Source organism: Anas platyrhynchos, chromosome 1 (genome assembly GCF_047663525.1).
Source record: "Anas platyrhynchos isolate ZD024472 breed Pekin duck chromosome 1, IASCAAS_PekinDuck_T2T, whole genome shotgun sequence".
Taxonomy (NCBI): domain Eukaryota; kingdom Metazoa; phylum Chordata; class Aves; order Anseriformes; family Anatidae; genus Anas; species Anas platyrhynchos.
In genome coordinates, this window is record NC_092587.1 from 203,417,063 (window position 1) to 203,442,610 (window position 25,548).

The 25,548-nt window shown below is 41.6% G+C and overlaps 1 protein-coding gene across 17 annotated transcripts in view; it reads left to right on the forward strand.

Annotated features, from left to right (window-relative positions):
• The window catches only part of TENM4 (teneurin transmembrane protein 4), a 1,639,674-nt gene that overhangs the window by 1,456,807 nt on the left and 157,319 nt on the right, over positions 1-25,548 (forward strand). For all 17 annotated transcript variants that reach the window (XM_072032862.1, XM_072032864.1, XM_072032863.1 and 14 more), the window contains 3 exons: positions 1,400-1,570; positions 6,425-6,639; positions 11,463-11,673. In XM_072032862.1, the coding sequence (XP_071888963.1) occupies positions 1,400-1,570; positions 6,425-6,639; positions 11,463-11,673 (597 nt within the window). The remainder of the gene's footprint in view (positions 1-1,399; positions 1,571-6,424; positions 6,640-11,462; positions 11,674-25,548) is intronic.

Below are 25,548 nucleotides of genomic sequence, written 5' to 3' on the forward strand. Positions count from 1 at the left end.
AAAGACAAGTTTATTCATGTTAGTAAATGATAGATGACCTAATTGAGACTGAAGTGGAAAAAAGTCACTGATTTTGCTAAATTGCCTAAACATGCCATTTTTTGGAGAACTACTCAGATTACTTTTCAATCATCTTGAAAAGATTGTTCCTGATGCACAGGTTTAAATAAACTAGCCACTTGTCCCTGACAGTGTTTGCCAAGCTCAGATGTATCTTTGTGAACAAAATGAGAGCTATATAAAATGGAAATGCTCTTATTTCCACACTGCTTTTGACTCTTTTTGTTTATGCTAAATGGCTGTGATTCTAGTGCCACTGCACACTTTCTTGGAGAAATTGTAGAGTAAAATATCAAGGCACTCCCTTAGAAAAGAAATGTCATTCCAAGTGTAGCAAATATCAGATCATTTAGCTGCAGAGAGCCTGGAGCTAAACTGGATCCTGATTGAATATGAAATGTTTATGTTGGGGAAGGAAGAACTGATACGGAAAGCCACGTTGTTTTGCTTTCTATTTTCAAGGGGCAAGCATTAGTTGTGTAAGCATAATATTTTCCATACCCCACATACATGTGTTTGCTTTTTAAGTATTCTGTCTTGTTCCTTAACTTCACCTGTCTTTATGTAATGGCTTGAGATAGATTCATGGGCACACTGGATGACTTTGTGTGGCCAAGAAACCTAGAGAGAGCTATGTCCTGGTGTCACACAAATGTAGACGGTGCTCCTGGTGTTCAAACCTCCAGGATGTATCTTTGGTCTGGGTAGGGGAAGCCAAATTGTACTGAGGAGTGCTCACTTGTGGTCATGTTGCATTCCTGGTGCTGAGCACAAAGGGATCTGCTCAAGACTGATCTAAAATTGTCTTAAGATTTTCTTGGTCTTACTCAGGAAAAACTGTCAGAGGGGCTTGTGTGTTTAATTGTTGGTTTAAAAAGAAAAAAAATAACCTACACAAAAAGCATATTGTGTAGTCAAAGCATAGACTACAGCAAAGCAAACCAAAGAGCAATTTCCTAGGATCTATTGGTATGCTGAGAAATATATAATACCCCTTGTATTTTCACGTTCACCACATCGTCACCCCAGCTTTGGGAATTTTCTGAAACATGGTGCCCAGTTATTCCCTCTGTGAGAATGGATCAGGTGTGGTTCCACTGGATCGGTAGAGGTGATCCAAAACTAGTTAAAATGGGGGTAAAGGCTTAGTGGGGGTAAAGACTTAAGGAATCGGCACGGTAGAATCAGTAGGGGCTGGCTAACCACACAAAACCTATTTTTGCCCTAAAACAATGACCACCAATAGGCCAGTGGACTGAGGGTTTAGGAAGTTCCCCTGCTACAAGTTCTGAATCTCTCCCAGGCAGAAAAAGATGACTTTTCTCATTGCTCACCACAGCCATGCACCTGTTTGGCCTAAACTGGCACCTGCAGCCGATGGAAGGGCAGATGTATGAAATCACGGAAGACACGGCCAGCAGTTGGCCAGTGCCAACGGACGTCTCCTTATATCCTTCGGGGGGCACAGGGTTAGAGTTACCTGACAGGAAAGGCAAAGGAACCAGTGAAGGTACGGTTGGTGTGTGTCCATGTCGTGAGTCTTCTGTCTGCCTCTGAACTCCAGCCACCCAATCTCATGTTCCATTACCCTCAATGCTGCCATTGTCAGGTGCTTTCTCCAGTCTTTCACGTCTAGAACTAGTCGTCGTCAGTCTTGTTTCCCTATGTGTCTGAGTTTCATACCCTTCTGATATTCACTGATGCGATAAAAGTGTGTACAATCCCCACAACACATCTCAAGCATTCTCAAGGTGGAACTCTGCACCCTATCTCTAAGGCTACAGATGTCCATCATGAAAACCCTGCCTCAAACGCCTATTTTCATGGAGACAAAACGTCTTGAAAATTAAAAGACTCCTGGAGCAGTGGATCCAACAGAAACATTTGGTTTTGCCTATTCATTGCCACCATGTGCCAAATGTTTTGAGGACCAAAGAACCAGTGGGTACTGGCATTCCCTGGCTGGACATCTCTTTGCTAAGCTGGCCAGATGGAAGTCCTGCTCTCCTCAAAGTGTCGTGGTGCTGGCAGCTCGCGGATTTAACTGAAATTGGAAGCAGCTGATGGTTTGTCAGTCCAGCAGCTTGACATCTTCCTGTGCTCTGTATGGAAGCAGCACTGCCAAAATTACCCGTAAACCCTGCAAGGGCAGGTGTTTTATCCCTCCCAAAACTTGGAGGAATGAGGAGCTGAAAGATTCAGAAAGCTGTTCTGCAATTCAAATGCTCGGAAAGCTGTTTTGTTTGTGTGCTGAGCTGCTTTATAGAAGGCTAACAGATTCCCATAAAATTTAAGTCTTTGGCTTTTTTTTGGTATTTATTTTGGGGGAAGAAGGTTTTGGAGTCAGAGATTTGCTACTGTTCTGGCAACTCATTGAATTCAAAAGTTTCCAAAGTTCCCTAGACTTTGGCAGAGAGCTTATGTTTATCTATTTAATTTAAATTAATTCTAGTCTTTTTTTTTTTTTTCTTTAAGAGCTTATCTGCCTTTATCAGTCCAAATAAAAGCCCTAATTATGTGTGTTCCCTAAAACAGTGTATTTACTAGCAACTGACGGCTGACATCAACGTTCTGCAAGGAAAAATCAACCAAGAGAGTTATTCTCAGCAAACCTGACTAGACAGGGGAGCAAGCTGCAGATATCATATGTTGTGTTCAAAAATACTTGAGACAGATCCTTTTTTTTTCCCCCTCTAACTTGCCATATGTTTTGGTTTTGGAACATGTAGTTTTGATCTGTCCACTTCCTTTTAAAAGTCAAAATGAAAACGAACGAAAGTATTTATCTAAGACTGCCATCCAAATCAAAGACCTCCACTTGATTTCTTTTTCAGCCATGCTTAGTGCTGTCAATTGAAGTTTTGATTGCTGCCAAAACGCTCTGCTTAAAAAAAGAAATCTGGAAATTACCCTAGGAGTTTCATCAGAAGCCCCCTCAAGTTTGTGCTTGACACAGATGTTTGGGAATCCGTAGGTTTAGAGGAGAATATCTTGTCCTGACTAAGGAAAACCACACCAGGACAAGATGTTTCTTGCAGGACTAATGACATCCAGCCTTACAATGCAGCTCTTTCCCCATCGAGCAACTGTGCAACCAGTTCTGGGCTAGCAGTGTTGCGTGGCTGCTGTTCTCAACCAGAATTAATGTGATTGGAATCTATTTTTAAAAAAATAGATGAAACCATATTTGAAAGTGCTCCTGATCACACTGAAACGGTCTGGAATAGTCATACAGCTGATCAGAATGAATCATTACCAACACCTTGCCAGTTCTCATCTGTGGCTTTGCTCTAGCACAGCATTTACGGGTGTTTAAGCCCATCCCTGTTTAGCAAAGCACTTAATCACATGCTTACATTTAAGCGTGTAGTTAACTGTGATTGAAGTCAGAGGAATACGAGTGTGTTCTTAAGTGTTTTGATGAGTCAGGGTACCTTGGTATCGAAAATACCAGCAGATTCAGCAGGGGCCGAAACGAAATGGTTCATTTTGATAACCAAATAAATTAGGAAGAGTTGCTACGGCAACTAAAAAGTTCAAGGTAATGCATGGAAAGAGCAAAGTAATTGACAGCCCAATTAAGGATTCAGACCTGAAGTTAATTTTAAGTAGTCAAATATTCTGATTAAAACCTAATTTCTGATTAGAAGCTGAAATTGCTTTCTTATTGTACTTTCTTTATGAAGAATCCAATTTGTAGGGCCTGATCCTACTGTAGGTTAAACCTGGCAAAGCTGGGATTGACTTCAGCCTGGTGGCGAGCAGTTCTGCATCAGGGTACCTCCAGCTGCTGGCTGCACAGCACAGTCCGGCTCACGTCGCCTTTTCAGCCTTACAACAGCCCACCAAGAGGAGATAGAAGCTTTGTAATTGCATGTACAAACAATTATTTATGTGAAATTGTCTTTTTCAATCACACAAGTGTTTTTCTTGCTTGAGCAATTGCTGCCTGTACGGGCAGAATACACACTGTGCTCAATTTCTCCAGGCTCTCTCGTGCACAGCACCATCCATCATATTAAATTCTCACCTCCCCCGATTCACTCCGCTGTGCAGTCTTTATTAATGAACAATCAGGGCGCATATCAAATACTTTAGATTTTCATCTGAATTTCTATGAATCTATAAAACGTGTCGGTAGCAATCAGAAAAATAAATCCTTCATCTGAGCCCCAACAGGTGACGTCTTTAGGTCTTTTTAATAGAAACCTGAATCTTTTCACCCTACAAGAATGGCATAAGAAACTTTTCATGAAGACATGGGAACCGTTTCCTTTAATCCCAACAGTGCGAAAAGTAATTTTTAGGATGCCAAATAAATATTAACAATCCTTTTTATAAAGCAATCCCCTTTGGAATCAAGCTAGCTGATTTCCATTGTCCAGCTGTACTCTTTTAGCACAAACAATTCGGTAACAATGTCCATTTACCTAAGCTGCTTCTGATTATCTCTATTAATATACACTTTGACTAAAAAAGGATAAAAAGTCAGCAGATTTCCCCCTCGTATTTATTTGAATTTGATGAACAAAGATAAATGAGAGTCTTATAAAATAACCAGTAGCTTTTTCCTATGAACAGGCATCCACTGTTTTCGAGACTGTGGTGGTATGCATAAAACTTCAGCCACAAGGCAGCACAGAAATGAAACATGCCATCAAGCCCCACTCCAACAATGTACATCAGCAGTTGTAAACTTGAATTAGCTAATCAGGGATTAGCCTTATTTGGACCAAAAGTTCTTCTAAAATGTTTTATACAATAGAAAATTGGAAAGATCTCCTGTCTACAAAGAAATGTCGTCAGATACTCCTCTTGTTAATGGTCAATATGCATATAATTTATAGCTGGATTTTGGAGAGACAGCTAACAGTTTACTTCTGTCTCTCCTGGAGAGTTTGCATTGGGATGACATATGGAGAAGTTTAATTTTTAAAGGAAATGTTAAAACAGTAAAATGAGAGGTTGTTATACCAATCACCTTTTCAATATGGCAAGTAAATTCTAAGACTATTTTACTTTAACTCATTTTAAGTAGAAAAAGATACTTTTATTTCATATATCCTGTTTCCCACATGTAGGTTCTGGAAGAAAAATTCTCATAATTTGATTTTCCTGCAAAATACTGCATGTTCCTGAAAGTTTTCTTCTCATTTTATCAGAATTGTTTGATCTGTGAAACACAGAGTACTGAGGTGTAATGGCACCGAGATAACAAATCGATTTGGATTTCTAAATTTAATAATTCGACCTTGATGGTGATATGATGTTCTCCTTACTAAAGCCAAAATCTTTTTCTTTTTTTTTTTTTTTTTTAATTTCATCAAGTACAAGTGTCCTTAAAGGCTGTTTGTTAAGCAGTTGCTGTCGTCTTCTTTCTGCACTGCAGGTGAAGCTGCGTGGCCACTGGTTATGGCAAAGGCCAGACAGCATTTGGGGATTTCAGTGTGCATTTTGTCCATACTCCCTGGGCTTCCGTGGGGTTGAGGTTTTCTCGAAGCAGCCACCAATTCTGAGAACTGTGAGTGTGTGGGTGCCTAACCTGGAGTTCCTCAGCCTTGTTTTCCAGGGATGCTGAGCTCCCTGCTGACTCCCTCAGATGTTACGACGAGTGCTGATTGCCATCCACATGCTCAGGCTCCCCAGTCTGGTGGTTGCTTCAGAAAACAGATGCCTCCATTTGTTTGGCTGCTAAAGGAAGATGGATAATCCTAACACACTTCACAGATTGTATTGAAACCTAATTAAAACCTATCAAGTTTCTTAGTAGATATTACTGACGTGCAGGGTATGATTTCCATCATCTTTTTACTCAGTCCTTTTTAGCTTTAGCCTTTTCTGGACTGATGAACAAATTTGAAATATGGATACTGCTTTCCAGCATTAATTTAACAGAGAAACATTTTCCTTTCCCCTCTCAGGCATCCCTTCATGCTGCTCTTCTCCACACTGCCATCCCATTCTGTGACACGTGCCTACCTCACTGTTACTTCCCTTCTCTCTGCTAATGTAATGATGTCTCTTCTCCATCAGTGAACTCATTTTCATTTGTGTTATAATGCAAGACGATTTATTTTTATGTAATGTAATTACACAAGCTCTAATGTTATGCTTTGAACAAAGGGTCATTTTTCTCCAGGTTGCTCTTCCCGTATTCCTGTTTTCAAACAAAACAGTTACTGAAGCCAAGAATAACCCTGCCAGTTTTCCTCTCATATCGTAAGGATTGGCCACACAAAGCACTCTGAAGACCTCAGGACACTAATAGTCTGTTTCTCAAGATCAGTGTCAGAGATACCAGTACGGTTGGATTACTTCTAGGATCTAAGGCTAATCCGAGATTTTTGTTCCTGTGTTTTGGCAGGAAAGCCCAGTAGTTTCTTTCCAGACGACAGTTTTATAGACTCTGGAGAAATCGATGTTGGCAGGCGAGCCACACAGAAGATCCCTCCTGGTATCTTTTGGAGATCTCAGGTGTTCATCGACCACCCAGTGCATCTGAAATTCAATGTGTCCTTAGGAAAGGCCGCTCTGGTTGGCATCTATGGCAGAAAAGGCCTTCCACCATCACATACACAGGTAATGGAACCACATTTCAATGAAGCAACGCTTGTCTTATAACTTTTGTTCTCATGGCTGTTTTTATTCCAGCTGTTTCTCTCAGGAATCTGCTGCGTGCTTGCAAGACGTTAAAGGTGATAAATCCAGAGAAAGATAAACAAGTGAGAGTTACCAGATTGTCACACGCATTAACCCCATGGGCTGTAGGCTCAGGCAAAGCAGGCAGTTGCCTAAGGCAGCAAGCTGCCAGGGGGCAGAAAGGGTTGTGTGAGGGGATCTGCACAGCACCATAAACCACCACCCACTCCATCCAGTGCCCCTTGCAACAGCAACCTCACAAAAACTACATCAAAAATATTTTTTTCATCCTTCTTCCCCCATCTTTCATGCCATGCGCCCCTCTTTCAGCCTCTCCCCTCCCATGGTAAGAGCTGCACGACCCCAGTTTCTCACCCTCATGGGAGCACGATTCACTTTTGCCTGCTGTGCTGAAATGCCTTGAGCCAACTCTTCACATTATGCGTGTTGGCTGTCAGATTAGGCTGGGGTTGGTCGGGGCACAGTAACTGGTGTATAACCAAGCAAAATCAAGTCCTTACAGAAAGCCACTCTTACTTCAGCAGGAATCAAGATATGGTTATTAATCCGTAGGGCTAAAATGAAAGCAGTTGCTTTCCTTAACACACCTGGGGAAAAGCTGCGTTGAGGAGTCACTTTCTGGGGAAAGCTCCAAATAACCATCCCCTTACATAAGGATTTTGTACATTAGTTTCTCTACTTTCCATCTCAGTTCGTAAGCTGCTCTTAGCCAGATTGATTAATGCATTAGGGCGTAACTCTGTTTGGCAGTGCAAAACATCTTGCTCCCACTTGCATCAGCAAGTTAGCAAAGTATTACCAGGTTTCTGTTAATGTTCTAACTTACCCTTCTCCTCCAGTACTAACAGAAAAGTCCAGCAACCAACACAGCAATTTAAGATTTATAGAAATACCCTGTCTTTATTTTCTTTCTAAGCAAACAAATATGTTTATGACAACCTTTCTGGGTAATATGGTATTTTCCACATATTAACACACCTGCAACTTATTTATGTCAAAGAGGTGTCATAAATCTACGCTTTCTCTGCCTGCCTTTCTGCAGAATTAAAATATTTCAGTAGGATCAGCAGGTCATAAATTCAGTGACACAATAGTGCTGTTATTACCCATTTTTAATCAGTCTCTCTTTAAGGGGAGATTGAGACATTTAGAATTTAAACCTCCTGTTTTATTAAAATAATAAGGTCATGCTCACAACAATAATACTAACTGTAGATCAGAAGTCTGTATTACTTTGGCTTTCCTTGTTTGTAATGATTATTAATATCCATTATGAAACAGAACTTATTACATGAATAGTTTCAATTGTTTAAAGAACAATTATGAAATTTAACACATAAATCTCAAGTAAAGTCTGTTGAATTTAAAGCAAAATGCTTAAATGGAGCAGGGCACTTCACCCAGCCATAGTAAATGTGTTAATTACTAATGTTTTAAGCAATTAAGAAGCCTACACTGACTTCTTTACTGCTACATTGAATGTGGGATGTGCCACATGTTTGTCAATATTACGTGCTGGAGGAGGCAATGCACTTGTACCAAGACCTTGTAAGTGCTGCTTGTAAGTGTGTATAGCCACAAATCAAGAGCTGCCACGTATATAAAAAATCTGCATCTGGACCAAAACATTACCAAAAATTACCAGAGGGACATTTTAATCCAAAAAATAAGAGTAGTAGAAACAGAACCCCAATCCCACCATTATGAAGAAATAACAATGAATCTGCAGATACTGGAACAATATTGATATATTACTAGTTAATTCAGTTTTGAAATGATCCCTTTTCCTAATATTTTTCAAACCTGCTGTCAATTAAAACAGTGTTTTCCTTTTATATCTTTTTATATGAAGTTTAATCCTTAGCACTTCATCTCACCATAATTTATTAGCCTTAGGAGTCATTAAAGAGGTAACCTGCTTTTTGTGTTAACATTGTATCTCGTAGTTAAAACATATTACACAAATCTCATTTTTTCTCTTGCATGATCCAGAGTATCTGCTGCACCCTGTAAATCTACCCAGTGAGTTTTATATTTCCATATTTTATAATGAATTTCACAAACAAGACTTTGGCAGAGCGCAGGCTTACAGCAGTGATAATCTCCTCCTTGGAAGGGTTGATTTTTTTCCCAGCCTATCTGGTTGATGGCAGTAATAAAATTTGAACTGACAATCAAATTTTCTTCTGTAGTAGACAATTAGATATTTCTTCTGGTTAGATAATCAATTTTCTGTAGCATGTACCTATGGACAAACTATTCTCTTTCAGGGTCTTTGAGTTGCTACCTGAAATTGGTAAAATCGTAAAAGTTATAATTTTCTCTGCTAAAACAACAAACTATTCCAGATTGCCTTTGGGAAACTTTGTCTGTGATCACCTATCTACTACTGAAGGTTGCCAGCAACCGTGGATATTAATAATCAGAAGAAAGTGAAAACTTCAGATTTCTGTACTGTTAAAAATAGAGCTTGTAGAAGCCAAAAATAATTTACTGGTAACAAAAGGCACTTCTAATTCTTCTCAACAAGTTATAATAAAGGTTAAACAATTTTCTTATGGTCTATTAAATTTAATCTTCCCATATCAAATCATTTTTAAACTCTTTAACCTAGGCCAAATTTTTTACATACTAGATTTTAGGGATTGACCATCACAGCTTTGGGAGGCATTTTTAATTTATACAATTTGAATTTATTAAAGAGGTATTCTGTCTACAATTTTCTTGCTTGCATTAATTCTAATTGTGTATTAAAAATCTATAAATTTATTCAAATGTAATAAAACGTAATGCATTTACGGATTGAATCATATTTACAGTTAGTAACCTAGTAACTTTGCAAAGGCACCAACACCTATCTTGCAAATATTTATAAAAATAAACTTTTACATTTGGCAGGAAGCCCCCGGTAAGCATAACCTGGATTGGACTGTAACAACAGCAGCTCGCTGTAGCTAGATGCCTTGATATTGTTTTCATCCCACTAAGTTTTAAGCATCTAAACCTAATATGTAGCAAGCAATAAATGCCCTCAGGGCATCCTCAGAATGGCTGCAAATGTCTGGCTCACACAGTGCTGTTCAGAACAACCTCACGCTTCTGTCCTCTGAAACTTAAAACCACTAGAGTGTCTTATTTTTCTAAAACAAATATGCTTTTTCAATTACATACCTGTAGGCTTTATATTTTGTATTTGCATCACATTATCTCAAAACAACAACTCTGCTTCTGTCTTCGTAGACAGCCAAAGGAATGCCCTTCGAAGGCGTCCTGGCTTTTGCTTTCTCAGATGACACTGCAGCATCATATCTGAATGATCTACATGCTAAAATAAGAAAAATGAATAAAGCAAATTCAAAACAGAGTTCAAATAAATAATTAAAATGCAATATTGAGGAGTACTCTAGGGACAAACTTTGTCATTTTGAGTACAAGGTAGGCCATATATAGTTTATTTCTAAATAAATAAATAAATTTGGAAATAAATATTTATTTTCAACTTAGCAATAGCTGCAAGAGGAGAGGAAATGTCAACAACTCCGTATTTTGGTGGACTTTGAAGAGCATACCAGCCAACGTAATAATTTAACAGAAGCACTCACATTTTGATACAGTAAAGGCAAAAGGAGCCCAAATTTGTTGCAACCATTTAGAGCAGCAACATTTGCTGCTATACAAAAATAAGTGGTGGTGTTTTTCCCTGTTTTTCTCGCTCCTACCAAAACCAACAAGCTTATTTGACTGACTGGGTGAGAGAGGGAAACCCAAGGAAAGTCAGGGCACAGAGAAGCACGGCTGTGCCCCAGCTGTTTCGTTCTGCTCACAAAATGTTCTGTTCACCTGAACACAAGATAAGAGTCGGGTTAGATAAGGCTCACTTCACATCTGTGATGTCTGCTAGACTTGTATCTGACTTGTCCCATTAATATATTATCAGACAAAATACAATTATTGCAGAAAGTCGGTGGAGTTATTTAAACAGGGAACAAAAGGTAGTTGTAATGCTAATAGCAAAATCAAAGCAATTGTTCACCTAAAGTCACCCAGGGGAAAAAAAGTTCTTTTGAAGAATATTTCTAGAAGCCAGCTCGTAAATGGGCCTTTTATACATTAGCTTATCTGTTTTCCATCTTCTACGATCCTTTAACCACTTCTGCTATTGCTTTAAAAAAAAATCCTTACTGGCTAAGGAAAATACTTCTGCAACACCTACACCAGAATTTACTTACAAATACCACTTATCTTTCTCTTGATGATCATAAACAATTCTGGCAAACAGTCTATCCAGTTAGGATAGTTAATTTTTTTTTCTGCCTATTTTCCTTGTTAGCCAAGACACAAAGAAAATAACAAAAAAGCTTCTGAGTAGCATCTCTTTATCATTACACTCACAGTGCAATTTAGCCACGTTCCCTGGACCTCAGCTTTCCCTGCCTATGTCTCTAGAGAAAGCATGTCAGTAAGGTCAGCGTGCCCCAAATCACTTTCTAAATAAAGATGGTTTCTTGGCCCATGTAATTACAGAGAACTACGTTCATATACTTGCTATTTCCAAAATAGTTACTTGCATGTTTTCCAGGAACATACTTGAGTTGGATAGACACCAACAGAGAAAACCTGTTTATGAAAAATCTATGTATGTACATTTCTAATACTCAAAGCAAAATATGTCTGTCTCCTCCATAAAACAAACCTTCCTCAGCCCGAAATTCACCCAGCCATCACTCTTTTTTATTTTTCAGTTTGACTTTGTCGAGCTCCTTGATGGAAGACGCCTGCTAACGCAGGAGGCAAGAAGCCTAGAAGGACCTCAGCGGCAGCACAGAGCCTTTGTGCCCTTGTCCAGCCACGAGACGGGGTTTATCCAGTATTTGGATTCAGGCATATGGCATTTAGCCTTCTACAATGATGGCAAGGAGTCGGAAGTGGTTTCTTTTCTTACGACTGCTATTGGTAAGGATTTCCTGTTTTATTCCTCAGCTGGCTGCCTTGAGGCCAGGTATTAATGCGCATACTCAAATTGCACAGTACCTTTGTGTGGCTGGGGAGAGAAGGCTTGTAGAGGATGTGTTTAGCAACAGGCTGAATGCTGTTAGGCCCTAACTACCCCGTAAGTATTTTGTATGCCTTTTAAATAACTATATCCAGAAGGAGATTCTACCTAGTGCCAAAGTTGGATTACAGGCTTGAAATTCCCTGCTTCGTTTTGCCTTTGATCTCATTTTTATTTAGTTTCTTTTTTTTCCCTTCCTGGAGCAGAGGTATAGGAATGATTGAAGAGCACAGAGCAACACCATGCAACAGTTTTGTGTGACAGTCCTGCCTTTGAGCACTGTCAAAATTACTGCAGCAGGAGTTCAGGCAGAGCGCTGGGGTTAAAACCACCAAAGAGCGCTGCAAGGCTTAGTAGTAGGAACCACGATAACAGGCATCCCTATTTCTCCTTGCTAACAGAAAGAAGCTGTGATTTCTTAAGAAGTACAAATTAACAGGTTTCTCAGTTTCTCTGGCAGTAAAGTGCCCTGCCAGTTCAGCACGCAGGCACTGATTAGTTGCTGTCCAAGGAGGAAAGGATGCTGCCTGCGGACTGCTTGACAGCCCGGCACACTGGGCATTCTTACTTCCCTCTGTAAATACCAGAATCTCTTTCTGACTCAATAATGTTTAATTTTAAATTTACTGACCCGCAGAACCTTTTCATATCCCCAGATTCGTTTGGTTGTAATTTAAAGATCGCTCCATAAAACTAGCACTCAGCTTTCTGCTCGCCACCGTAATTGCTTAATGGAATTTTTTTTTTTCTTTGCTGAAAAAAGCAGACTCGGTCCAAAGCTGCCGTTAATCCCTCTCCCAGAAGAGGCATTGGTGTTGAGTCTCAGCTGTCTGCAATAGTTACCTAAGAGCTATGGGCTGTGATTTGTCTTGGCAGGTTAATTAAAAGTTTAGGTCTTACTAAAGCAGTCATTAAGATCCCAATATTCACTTTTAGTGAGAAAGTTTGTCCAATGCAGAAGTGGAAACACTGCTGTAATATACTCCGTGTTAAATTTAAAACCTGGGACTTGACGTGTTCGATGCTGTTCACAGTTAAGCAACACCAGAAACAGTTGCACGTTAGCTTATGAAACTGAAGCCTGGCTCTGTAGAATGCAGATCTCCTTTCATTTAGTTTGCTGTTGCAGTGATGGGATTTGAGCCTTTCCTTACACTGACCACCTTCTGCCCAGAACAGCCTCTAGATATCCTTCTGTGCATGACTTTATTTTCCTGCTCTAGGAATTCCTCCTGTTTAAAATTTCCCAGCACAAGAAATCAGTAAGGCTCTCGGAGAAGAAAACATTTTTAAAGCACAGTCACTAGTTGCTCGTGTTTTCGAAGTGATGCTAAATGAGGTTCTAGCCAGACTTTTCTTCCTACCTCATTGCACTAACATAGAAAAAAAAAAAAAAGGGTAAAACATTCAGAACCTGTCTTTGAGCCATGTGGGTGAGGAACGTGTCAGCTTGTCTTTAAGGCAATATTTTCTTGTTTACCCTCTGCTGTACCTTTGTGGCCACGTGAGAAGCAGAACAGGCCATGATACATTCCCTGTTGACCTCGAATCATTCTGTCATCAGTACAAGGAAGTTTTCTTTTGCTGTACAGAAAAATAGAGCTTTGCCCCATGCCTGGGAGCCACTTTGCCCACTGGCAGCTGTGCACAAAGCTTTAGTGTACAAGAGAAGCTGGTTAGGTACAACCCCCTCATTCTGAAATAGGTAAAAAATATACTTAAGGAAGATGTGGCTTCCTGACTTGAATTTGGCCAGATAAATGCAGCATTTTTAAAAGTACTATAAATTGCAATATCCTTAATGGGTAAGTACCTTTCTCCTTAGTCTAGGTTTCAAGAGCTTGTTTAAAGAAAATCAGGGCAGGTGTTCTGTGTAAATGCATTGCGTTGCTTCAGAGCCCTTCTGGTGTATTCATGAGGTCTGGCAAGGCAGGGTTGCTACATTTCAAGTCTACCCATACTGAAGTACTGTGGTGTTACAATTTTTGCTGGTGCCAGGGTAAAGAGGATGTAGCTGACACGGTGTTTATGACGCAGGGCGTAAAATGGCAGCGCCAACCAAATAAATCAAGTCACACACAACGCGAGCCCTTAGATCTGTGTGGGGTGAGGAAGCTGCATCAGAGACAAGTTGCCATTTTATGTGATTTGTGTGGCAGGAGCACGCAGAAAAATCTCCCTTTATTATTGCACGGACACGGTGCTTACAGTGAGAGGGTGTTTGGAAAGTGTAGCAGGGATGCAGGGAGAAGTAGGACCCGGTGATGTGAGCAGAGAAGCAGCAGCCTGGAACTCCTGGATTCTGATTGATGTGCAAATCCTGACCCAGCCCAAGCTCATGCTTCAGCTGCTCCCCGTGTACAACCGGCAAGAGTGACATTTCCCCAGAGATGCTGCGAGGGTGATAGAACTGCTGGGAAAATGCATTAAGCATTAATTAATAATCACGGGTAATGGTAGAAAGTGCAAAACTGATAATGGTGATCATGATGATGAGTGCAGAAGGCCAAACCGTTCAGTCTTTCCTCCCTTGGGCATAAGGACTCACCTGAGTCAAGGGCTGTAGCTTTTATGACAGCACGAAAGTGTTGAATGGTAAGGATGCTGATTTTCCAAGTTTATTTGCTATGTCCCAATAAACCAAACCTTTCTGAGCCAGTAAAATCATCGCAGGCTCCGTATGACAATATCAAGTGAAATGACTGTGCAGTGCTTGTCTGGAATGATTCGGCCTTCCATTATTTTAGTGAAAACTGGAGAAAAATTGAAAGAAAAAAAAAAGCATCTCTATTCCCCATCTGATAGCACATTTAATTCCATAAATTGTGAGGCTGTCCATCATACTGTTTTGGAATTCGGCGTAGCTGTAAGTAAATCCACTCGGGAACATTAGCACTGATTTTAAGGGCAGGAGATGACAGTTCAGCCTGTTTTCTAAAAGGACGCAGAACCATCATCGCTACAGAGTTAGGTGGTGTCAAAATCTGTGCCTGTTCCATGTCGTCGCACGTGAACCCAGGGAGAATACAGAATCGTAATGGCTGTCAGAGCTTATACTTCCACGTAATACAGGCAATTCAGGCGGAGGGAAATAAGGTTATTCTAGAAAAGTTTTCAGCTTTTAATAACATTTTTATATCCCATTCCTCTGAATTACAATGCAAGGCGTTATAAAGGAACAGACAATCAAAGTCTCTCAATAATAAATTAACCTTTTTTGGAAATGACATTGGCAGCACTTTCTGAAATTTCTAATAGAAACACTTCTCTGAAAAGCGCTCTGTGGGTTCACCTCTGCCTGGTAGAGGTGATTTATTCAGAGTAATCTGGCATAAGTGGAGCAAAATAATAGGCTGAGGAATCACCTGGAATCAGCACATCTGAGACAGAGATGTTGGCCAAAATCTGCTCAGGAGAAGTGAGAAACATCTAAGAGCCTGAAAGCATGAGTGGGAGGGAGAAAGTCTCCCAGCACCTGTTAGTGCTGAGCTCAGGCAAGCCGGGCTGTGCAGGGCCACTGAGAAATCAAAAGAAAAGCGAAATCAGCTGTCTGGGAGAAGAGAGCATCTCTGTTTACCATCGTGTCACCCACCAAGCAGCAGGAAACACGTGTATGACACCTGTGAGAGGCTGCAAGGTTTTATCTCGCTTTTATCTTCTGCAAGAGACAGCGCTTGAGTTTAGGAGCAGATCCACCGTTCCTCCTGCCCTCTCTGCTATCCGTAAAGAAAACTGCTGTAAGTACTTCCCTCCACCAACATACCAGCAAGCTGACAGTGATATTTATACGGGGCTGCCAGCACATACAGCACTTCACAGTATACATCACAAGGCAAGCTCCCTTCCTGCAAGAGCCTAAAATATAACAACCCCCTAGGACAGCAGTTCACACACAAGAAGGATGGCAGGAGAGGAGCACTTCACAGCAGGACTGAGCTTAGGGAGGAGGGAAAAAAGGGCAGGGCACAGAGGCAAGCGTGGGACTGGGACCTCTCCCGAGTGTGAGAGGTGACAAGAGTGGCTCTTCTTCAGCTCTGAGCAAAAAGTGCCCTAGTGTTTAGCTTGTTCTTAACAGAGGGAGAGGGAAAAGTCTGAGCAAATAAGGTTTGCTTCACTTACACTGACTGCCTATGTGTATGGTAACTTAAACTTCCAACTTCCAATTCAGAGGGGATGCCCAAGTGTGATCCACTTCACTCTCACAGCCATTCACATTATTTACACTTGCTTTGCTAATGTCTGAGAAAGTCTAAATTGGTTTCATGTAAATATTGAGGAGTCAGGAGACTGTGAAGACTGGTGTGGGCTGTGATCTGCTCTGACTTCTGCTTTCCTCTAGCTCCCCAATGCCTGAGTTACTTCCTTTAAACCCCCATGAGTACTGTTAGATCCTCAGGGCTCCAAATGAGGAAAAGTGGATTTCATGTCCCAGCTACTCTTTTCTGAGCTTGTCCTTCAAGCATATCCAGCAAAAGAGTTGGCACATGCCAAAAGTGTCGCAAGCATTTGAGCTGAATCAGGACCTTTAACTGTTAATGGGACTCCAGCTGCTCCATGGAAGTGCTCAGTTACTACAGGTGGTGTTCTCCTCTACTGCATGAATGGGGTCACCTTACTCCATCCCCTGTTCCACAGAGGCACTTCTGAGCATTTCCACCTTGTGGTAATCCTCTAGAGCTATTTAATAGCCTGTCCCAGACTCAAAACTCCTTCTGTTTGCACAGAAAAAGAAAATAATACATATATACAAAAACGCAGCAGGGAAAAAAATCACAACTTCACTTTTAATGTTTCTAATCTCTCTCCTGCAAAATAACAACAGAGCTTTGCATGCAAAGTAACAACAGGGCTTTGCACACTCTGCAAATAGTTTTTTGCCTTTGGCTCTCTGTGTCCCATTACTTGACAGACACTCAGATGGCTCTGTCCCACTGCTAAGCCCTCTCTTGACAGATGCTCAGATGGTCAGTGCTTTTATTGATTACTCTCTTGTGACCACCACCCCTTTTATTGATGCTTTCTTTCCTTGTGTTTGGCTTCAATTAGCTTTTACCCAGCTTCTCTGAGTAAGTGTAGGTCTCAGGTAGAAAATGTACACACTCCCTCAGTTCAGCTAGGAGGCAATAAAGGTGTTTACGAGTCCCTGCCAGGCTCTGAGTGTCCTTAGTTTTCTTCCTCGTGAACTTGATCTCACGAATGATGTTAGGCTGACAGCTCTGCTTGGCTGAAACCTTCCATTAATTCACAAAACAGCTTCGGGTTATGCTGCAGCACTGCAAGGCACCTTCCACCTGGCCACGGGGCACAAGGTCCTTTGGGGAGAGGTGAGTTAGTCCATGCAGGAGGATGGAGAGAAGACAGGAGATCGCCTTCACCATCACAGTCAAACCCAGCCCAGCTTGCTAGGCAGGGCTTTGCCCTGGGAGATGGCACTGGGGGAGCTCCCTCCGCCTGAGCTTTTTAGGAGCTGCAGGAATTCCCCCCTCCAAACAAGTGCAGCAGAGTGGTGGGTGAGATTTTCTTTCTTCCTTCAGGCCGATGTGCAAAATTAATCTGTAGAGAGCTTAATAAAAAGCAGCCGGAGCCTGAGCCCGGATCTGGGAACCGAAGGAGGGCTGTGGGGTGGTGAAACTTTTCACATCAGTTTGTAATCCCCGTGGCCAGAGGGTTTTGTTTGCAGTTCTCAGCTGAACACTGATGATGTTTTTAAATGGATAGTGATAAGACCCTCAAAACCTCAGCAGCTAGAAGGCAATGATAACTTTATCAGTGCCCCCTAAATCTTTTCACCTCTGTCTCCATCCCAGAAATTGATGAGCAGTCTCATTTCCAGATGAAGTGAGCCGAGAGGAGGAGGATGTCCTGGTATTGGAGTTTATCTCCCTGACTGCCTTTGCGTGTGACTGTCAGCAGATCAAGCATTTCTCCCAGATCCTAAATCCCCTTCAGTCAGTAATGTTTTTGCCTGATCCCATGGCACACAGTTCCCCAAATGTTACCTGCTGCTTTCTGCCTGCTTCTGCTGGAGCCGGAGCGCTTCCAAGAAACCTGAAGTCAGACCAATCATTTCAAATCTAGATGTTATTTGTGGTGACCTTTTTCTCCCTGCAAGTGTCTAAAACAATTCTTACATAATTACCCTGCTTCCCAAGTTATAATGGCAGGCAAAATTATTATTTCAGGATTTTTCTGCTGAAGACTTAAGGCATCTCTAATAAAAGAGAAATTAGGGACACATCTCAGAGATAATTAAATAATAAGAAGCCTGGAAAGGTCAGATACTTGGCTGTGAAATCTTCTGCCACTGCTCTTTCCATATACAGCATATCTCTTCATTGATGTCCTTTAAGAAAAAGCTAGAAGTATAAAATTGCAGTGTGTAAAGCTAGCTTAGCTTTAAAATAAAGATAGAATAACTCATTTAATGGTACACTTTAGCTTTTTCTTGTTTCCTTCTTTTTAAAGAAATGGTTTGTATCTGTACACTCCTCTTTCAATAGATCTAATGATTACAAGTGATAATTTGGGTGGGAAAATGGAAAGACAAGCATACATATATTTGCATTTATAGCATTGTACAAAGGACATTAAGCCACATTTGTAAAAATTGCTCGGATGCCAGTGTGTATTCATTTCAGTAGAAGTTAGATGTCTGAATAACTCTAATGATCCAGATTTTTGTTTGTTGGTTTGTTTTTGTTTTTTGATTGTACTTCAAAACAGTAGAGAAGCACAGGTAGATTTGTCTTTTTGGAAAGCTTTGCCTACATCTGCACTTACATGGCCCGGTGGCCTTGAACTTGCCCATCAGCGTGCTGCTTGCAGGCAGGCAAGTTCTCTTGATCCAACAGAGCTTGTACAAAAGTCTTATTGATTGGGGTAATTACTTCGGTTTTGGGGTCAAGAAAAGGCTTCTTTAATACCGAAGGTAAAGCCTTCCTCTTTCCTTCTGTTATTTCTGTCCCTTTCTTTCAGTTCATTTCTTCAGAGCAGCACAATTCTGCCTTCATGGCACGACGTACGGCGCTATCGGAGGGTTTCTGGAGAAACGTGCAAAGCGTTGCATATGGTTTTTGTTTCTGCAGTTTTGTATATAGCTCTTTCCGTGCACCCCAGACTGCAGGCTAATGTAAGCACAGCTTGGTTTATCCCTGCCTTGGATTACCGAGCAGCTCCGCGCAGACTTTTCTTTCCGTGAACGCTCCCCTGCTACAGCACAGAAATGAGGCTGTGGGAGTTACACGTCCACTTTGGCCAACAAAAGGAGAACCCTTTCCGTGCTAGAACAACCGACCATTTTAAGCCTTACTTTTCCAAAGGCTGTATTTAATTGTATTTACATGCAGGCCTTTAATTGACCACATGAGAGAACAGAAGCCAAGGAGCTTGGCACCGCAGGAGTTACCAGCCCGGTCTCCCCTTCCACACGGGGCCCAGGGGGATGAGGAGGACACAGTCTGTGCAGTAACTCCTGGCATATGTTGACTTCTAAAATGATAACGGCTGTTCCCTGTATTAGACGTGAGACTGCTTGCCTTATCTAAGTGCTGCAACAGTCTGAGAAAGAGTTATATAAATTATGCTAAACTGATTTCTGGCTCGGAGGCTTGCTGGAGGCTCCGAGAAGGAACGTGATTTGACCAAGCTTGTGCAGCCAGTCAGCTAGAGGCAGACGTGGAGCCAGGAGTTCTGCTTTTTCTCTGGCCTTGATCTCAGACCACGGAGAGCTCAATGCAAGGAGTCGAGGGCATCCCTGCGAGGAGGGGTAGGTCCAACATAAAGCCTGGGAGAGACTCAGGCCCTTCTGTAGCAGCAGCTGGAGACCTGGTGGTGTACTTTCGGGTATGTCTGCAGCACCAGACACCCACCTTTTTGCAGCGTATTGGAACCTCACATATCAGTCATTCCAGCTACTGCATCCCGATTTATCAGGCTGGAATTATTTGCTAAAGACTTCATGCTAAATGAAACTTAGTCTTTAATGCGCCCAAAATGTTAACATCGCCACAGTCTCACGGCATTTGTTTGACCAAATGAGTTCACACTGGAGGTCCTCTTTGTTTGTATGCAGGAATGGATTGCCTCCTTTTCCCTAGAGTGCTCTAACTTACAACATTGCTTAAAATTAAACCAAAGGCCAGCTTTAGCCTTGCCCCAAGCTGCAAGAGCAGGAATCATAATGTACTGAACGCAAAGTAACTCCCCCTTGCCAGCGCAGCTCCAGAAGTTGAACCCTGAAGGCTGAATAATTGTTGTTTCCTGTATTAGTTTGTAACAATTTATGAGAGTGGGAAGGAACAAAAAAATTCCTTGCAGTCCCTTGGGCAAACTGGGGATATGAGGGTTTCATTTACAGGAGTGAAATTCAGGTTTAAAAATACTCCAGCTGCAAAGAAGAAAAGCAACGCAGAAAAAGAGCATTCACGAGGTGTCTTTCGGGATCTCCCCAGCCTTGTAATACGTCGTGGTCCCTGAGGCTAAAGGGTTATCATGCTTTTAAGGTGCATCTTAGAAGGAGGAGGAAGAAGGCTTCACTCCAAGGGCTGCTCTGTTTAGGATCATTCATTGAAAATTTTCCCAACTAACTTCTAAGCAGCGATCACATTTCAACGTAGAACAGAAGGATTTATTTATTTTTTTTCCTCCGGATAGTCAACGTATGATTCCTTAAGAACTGTATTTCATAGCCCCTTTCGGGCTTTTAGCATTGCTCACATTCTCAGGGAAGAAAAGCGTTCCCTGTATATCCCTACGAAGAGCAGAAATGCATTAGCAGGGTTTTCTAAAAGGTGCCTCCGTTCTGGTCCCAGCGAAGTGAAAGGAGATTTTACCATTAACTTAAATGGTAGTATACATAAAGCAGTGCCCTGGTGCTTTTGAAATCCCATTACACCTTATGCTTTCAACCATCTGATAGCTGTAGATTATAAGGCGTTTTGCACTGGAGAGATTTCTTAAAAAGGAAGCAGTAAGAGAAAGGAATGAGGCAGTGAGATAAAGCTCTCCCTCAAACATAAACCAAATTCAGACCAAATGTGTCACGGGCTTCTGGAACAAGTGGGCTTGTTCTCCTCGTTATTTACTCCCCAAACCGTTCCCATTTGGTCCCAGTTTCTGTGGCACAGAAGTTCAAAAACAGTGCACACAAAGCTGTTTTTGTAGTATTTCCAGCTGGGTTTGGAGTCGAATGTGCTTGAAGTAGTGAAAGAATGACTGATATTATTGTGGTGAGAGCCATTTGAGTACCTGGATAGAAATCTCGAGCCAGGCCTGGAAGCACAAGTGCAGACATCTCAAGGGAAATTGGGCTCACATGTACTGTGGAATTTGGCAAACTCAGCAGGTCTTGATGGTTTCGATAAGCACCCCAAGCTGATGCTGAAGGCCAAAATTTTTGTGCTTCGCCATCACCTTTTACAATGATCCAGACTCCGGAGCCGCTGCTGGAGCAGGTACATGCTGTCAGTACAGTGATGGGGTCATATATCTGCCATCAGAAATGGCTTTTTATTGCTATTTTATATTCTTATGGGTAAATATCTGGGGCAGAATGACATGCAATCGGATGCTATGATCGTTGTACTTCACTCTGACTTTCCAGAGTCCGGAGTGACTTAAGGAGCTGTTCAGAGGAGCTCTCTGCCTGTTGCCCTCTTCCTAATTTAGCATCCTGCTACCTGCATGTCAAGGTTAGCATTCCACTGGGGTCCGAGATCAAAACAGGGCTATATGCACAGATCCTTAATTAAAACAGACCTCCCAGCCTTCAGAAAAAGGAAAAAAAAATATCAAAATCTGGCACAACATCAAGTGGCATTAACAGTATCAGCATCACGCTAGGTGCCCTACAGAAGAGGAAACTGTGAAAGAGCACTCAGAAATAATGACTGAGTTTCCATGATGCTGTCAAGACTTTCGCATCCCTGGCTGCCAGGTGTGGATTACTTGAGCTAGAAATGTAAAAGCCTTAAAAAACACAAATGAAGCAGAAAAATCGAAATCTCAGCAGGTGAGGATGTACCGTAAGAAGGAATCAGGCCTTTCAAACTTCAGCCCAGAAAGGAAGAGGAGGAGCAAGAGCATGCCGGACCCAGCATTTTCCCATTTCCTTTGTTTCCAGAGCCTTTTTATTTATTTATTTATTTTCTTTCTTTCTTTCTTTCTTTCTTTTTTTTTTTTGACTCAAAATGTCAAGTCTGATGTTTCAGATATCTGAAGCCTGTTTTATCCCCTCTCACCTCCACGTCTCTCTCGGCATTGTTATCACAATTACAAGAGCAGGTGACAGTTCTCTAAGCTCAGAATCCTACTACCCTGCAGTGAAATTCAATTGAGTAGCATCATTTCTTTGAAAAATAAACAAGACTGCAAGCTCTGCAACTGGGAAGTAAATTAAATGCTGGCTTGTGTTCGCGGAGCTTCCGAATCTTCTTTGCCTTTCATGTTATACTGCCTGACTTCCTATTAAAAATTACTGCTAATACAGTCAGGGCAGTGACAGGGAGCATTTTTGTGAAGGAGACACATAGCAATGAGCTTGTAGGTGACAGCTTTATCCTGGACGAGCGCTAGATCTAAGAAAAACAGTATGTGGTGCGGCAGCACAAAATAAGGTGAAGTAATGTGGAGTCCCTTCACCCTCCCCTGACACGTAATTCATGTCAGGTGAGAGGGATGCCGTGCACTCCTGATGGCCCCTTCGCATCGATGAGGCTCACACAGGGGATTTCAAGGTTAGATATGTGCCTTGGAGTTTAATTACCTGCTGCCCTGCTCCACCTTCATTGCAACGCCTCTTCCGTAGCCAGGGGAAGATGACTAGGCAAAGAATAGGCAGTCAGGAACGAATTCGTTCTGTATGGCAGTAAATATATCTTTTTATTTGATACAGTGAACAATTCTCCTTCATGTATTTGTCCAGAGATTGTTTTTCTTCTTATTTACTTCCATTTTTAATTAATGCACCAGTGTGTGCAGAAGGTTGAAGTTTATAAGGAAAGCCTCTATTAAACCAATCAGTGTACACAAAGTATCTCCTAGGTTTTGGTAGATACAGCAATTGTCTTCAGGCTCAACAGCTTCATTTATCTTCTCAGCAGCGCAAATCAAAAGATTTTGAGGACATTTCTTGTGTAGAGGTGTAGACTACTAGCTGAAGAGGCCAAACAATGAGAATACCTAAATATTACAAAAAAAAATATATTAAAAAGCCATTTTCTTTGCATCTCACTTCTCATATATAATATTCTCATCATTAAAACAAGTTTCATTCTTTGCACCAGAGACTTTTATTAACACCGATGCATTAAAGTGCAATTTTTTTTACACTTTAGTGCTATTAATACCTGGTTTTGACACCAAACATTGTTCAGACCAACTCTTTGAGGTTATCAAAGGAAGTGGTTACATCTGAATTCGTGCAACCACGCTGCCCTGAATGGCATTTAATCAGTTCTTAGAAAGCTGTCCTGGCGCTTATTAACTCCCAGGAAAGCTACCGTCTTCAATTGCCAGCTACATAACTATTTTTTCTTTGCCAATAGATAGTTGCCTCTAAATGCCGAGGGAATGATGATGCTTGGTGGCAAGTGTAGGCTATAAAATATTTAGCTTTAACACACAATTGTGTTACTGCAGCCTCTAATAGGATTTGGTGTCGGGCAAACATCTGCCTTGGCCTCTGGCCCAAAGATACAGAAACAAGCTATTAAGTTGAGCGTTGCATAGTAAATAAATAAGGTGGATATGCTGCTAAAGTATCCGTACCACTGACCGACAAGCACGGTAAGTACCTAAGAGAGAAGTCCATCAAGAGTCTAATAATTTGTCTGTCGTCTTCGTGCATTTATTGCAGTTCATCTGAATAAAGTTAAGTCGGGTAGGTAATTGCAAGCCAGACGAACGTCTTTATAGAGCTCACCACAGCAGAGTTGGCTTTCGCGGGGCTTTTTGTCAGCAGCAAATGGTCCCCTGAGCACACCATTAGCCTGGGAGCTCCGTCACTGGCACGAGTCAGCTGATGATCTCAAGCAAATGACATTATTTGTCTCTACTTCAGATTGCCAGCCTGAAAAAAATGGGAATGGTAACAATTAGCAATTTCCTATTGAGCTTAGTGATATCCTTAAATGACAGACAGCGTAGTGTGAAGTCTTTATTATGGGTACGGGCAGGATCATGCCAGTTCAGAGCTTCTCACAGGCTAAGTGCTGATTGCACAAGGGAGACAAGCAATGAGACAAAGATTTGGCCAAGTTTCCTTCAAAGTCTAGCAGCTGTGAGAGTACTTGGACCAAAAATGTCCCCAGAGAAAATGGGAAAAAAAAAAACAATGAATAAGTCAACATGGTGCATGCCGGTTTGCTCCAAACCATCATCTTCTTTCTTCTTGCTTTGATAATTAAAGCCCTTGAGTGGGGAGCACCTTAGAGTCCTTCAGAGGAGCTTTTCTCTCGGAGATGTCTAGGTTTCACACTTAGCAAGCGTTTTCCCTCTCTCCTTTTTGTTAATGTAGAAGCATTTTTATATCTCCTCCTGGGTGAGGAAGGCTGGACGAGGACAGGGAACAGCTCAGACAAGGCATTCCTGCGCTGTTCTCCAGACCGAGATGGTGTGGGTCTGCAGGCGATGCGTCTCATGTTATTACTCCTTCTCTCAGAGGAGATCTGCATGTTTACAGTATTTACTCAGGAAATTACTTGTTTTTTCAGTTGCTAATTAGATTTCAAAGCTGGCAGGACAATTACTTCCGTACTCAAGCTTCTGCAACTTCCATTTGAGGCCACACCACCTCGAGTTGTGCTCATCCGTCCCTATCGTGAGTTGTTTGCTTTCAGGAGGTTTGGAAGGTGGCATGGAAGCTGCATTTTCAGTCGTCTTCTCTTTGGCCAATCTAGCAAAACCATATGAGGGCATCACGCACAGCTGACCTTCCAATTAATAATCTTTGCCCTCACCAGCTGGTGGCAATCAGATCACTTCAGAGGTTTGGAACCCAACAGCAAGCTTGTGTGTGTCCTTCTAGGAAAGAATTGTCCGTGATCTCACCATGAACTTCAACTATTCAAACCAAAACAAAGCAAATAGTTGCCGTGATTCTCTAAATGCAATTCCCATGGCACCATTCATAAAATACCACATGGAATTTTGTATAAATTGGAAAATATCTGTATAATTCGTGTAATAGCTTGCAGAATACGATGTAGAATGGAAACTAGAACCTGGCCATAACTCCAGTGACCTGGTTTTATTTATTGATCAACAGTTTTTCACATCTGCAGCAATGTTGACTATGGCCATGCTTAAAGATAAATGTGTTTTCAGGTAGTTGTTTGATGCCGCTAACTCGGGGGCTCCCTGAAATTTAAGTTTGATTTCTTTATCATCTAAGCCCCTTTAAATAATATTTTCACTAAGCCCTTGCATCTGCAACGGCTGTGCAAATTTGTCCATTTGGTTCTTTTTGCTTGATTTTTTGTGTTCCCCCATCTCAGCTCCCTAGTTTCTTCTTGACAAGCCACCCATAATGTTCTGTTTCATCTGGAGGTTAGGTATGAGAGCCGTGTACATGCACGTGTGCTTGTGTGTGCACGTTTCAGAGGGGCCAGAAAAAGCAAGTCAGCTCTCCAATGCATGCAGTCCGTAACCACTGAAACAAAATTCAGTCTGGGGTTGAAGACAGAGGTTTTTATCGGGTCTTAAGTGAGCGTGATTTACTAATGCGTGCAATGCTCAAAGTAAAAAGAAATTCCGATCTGTGATCGTACCTAAGAATA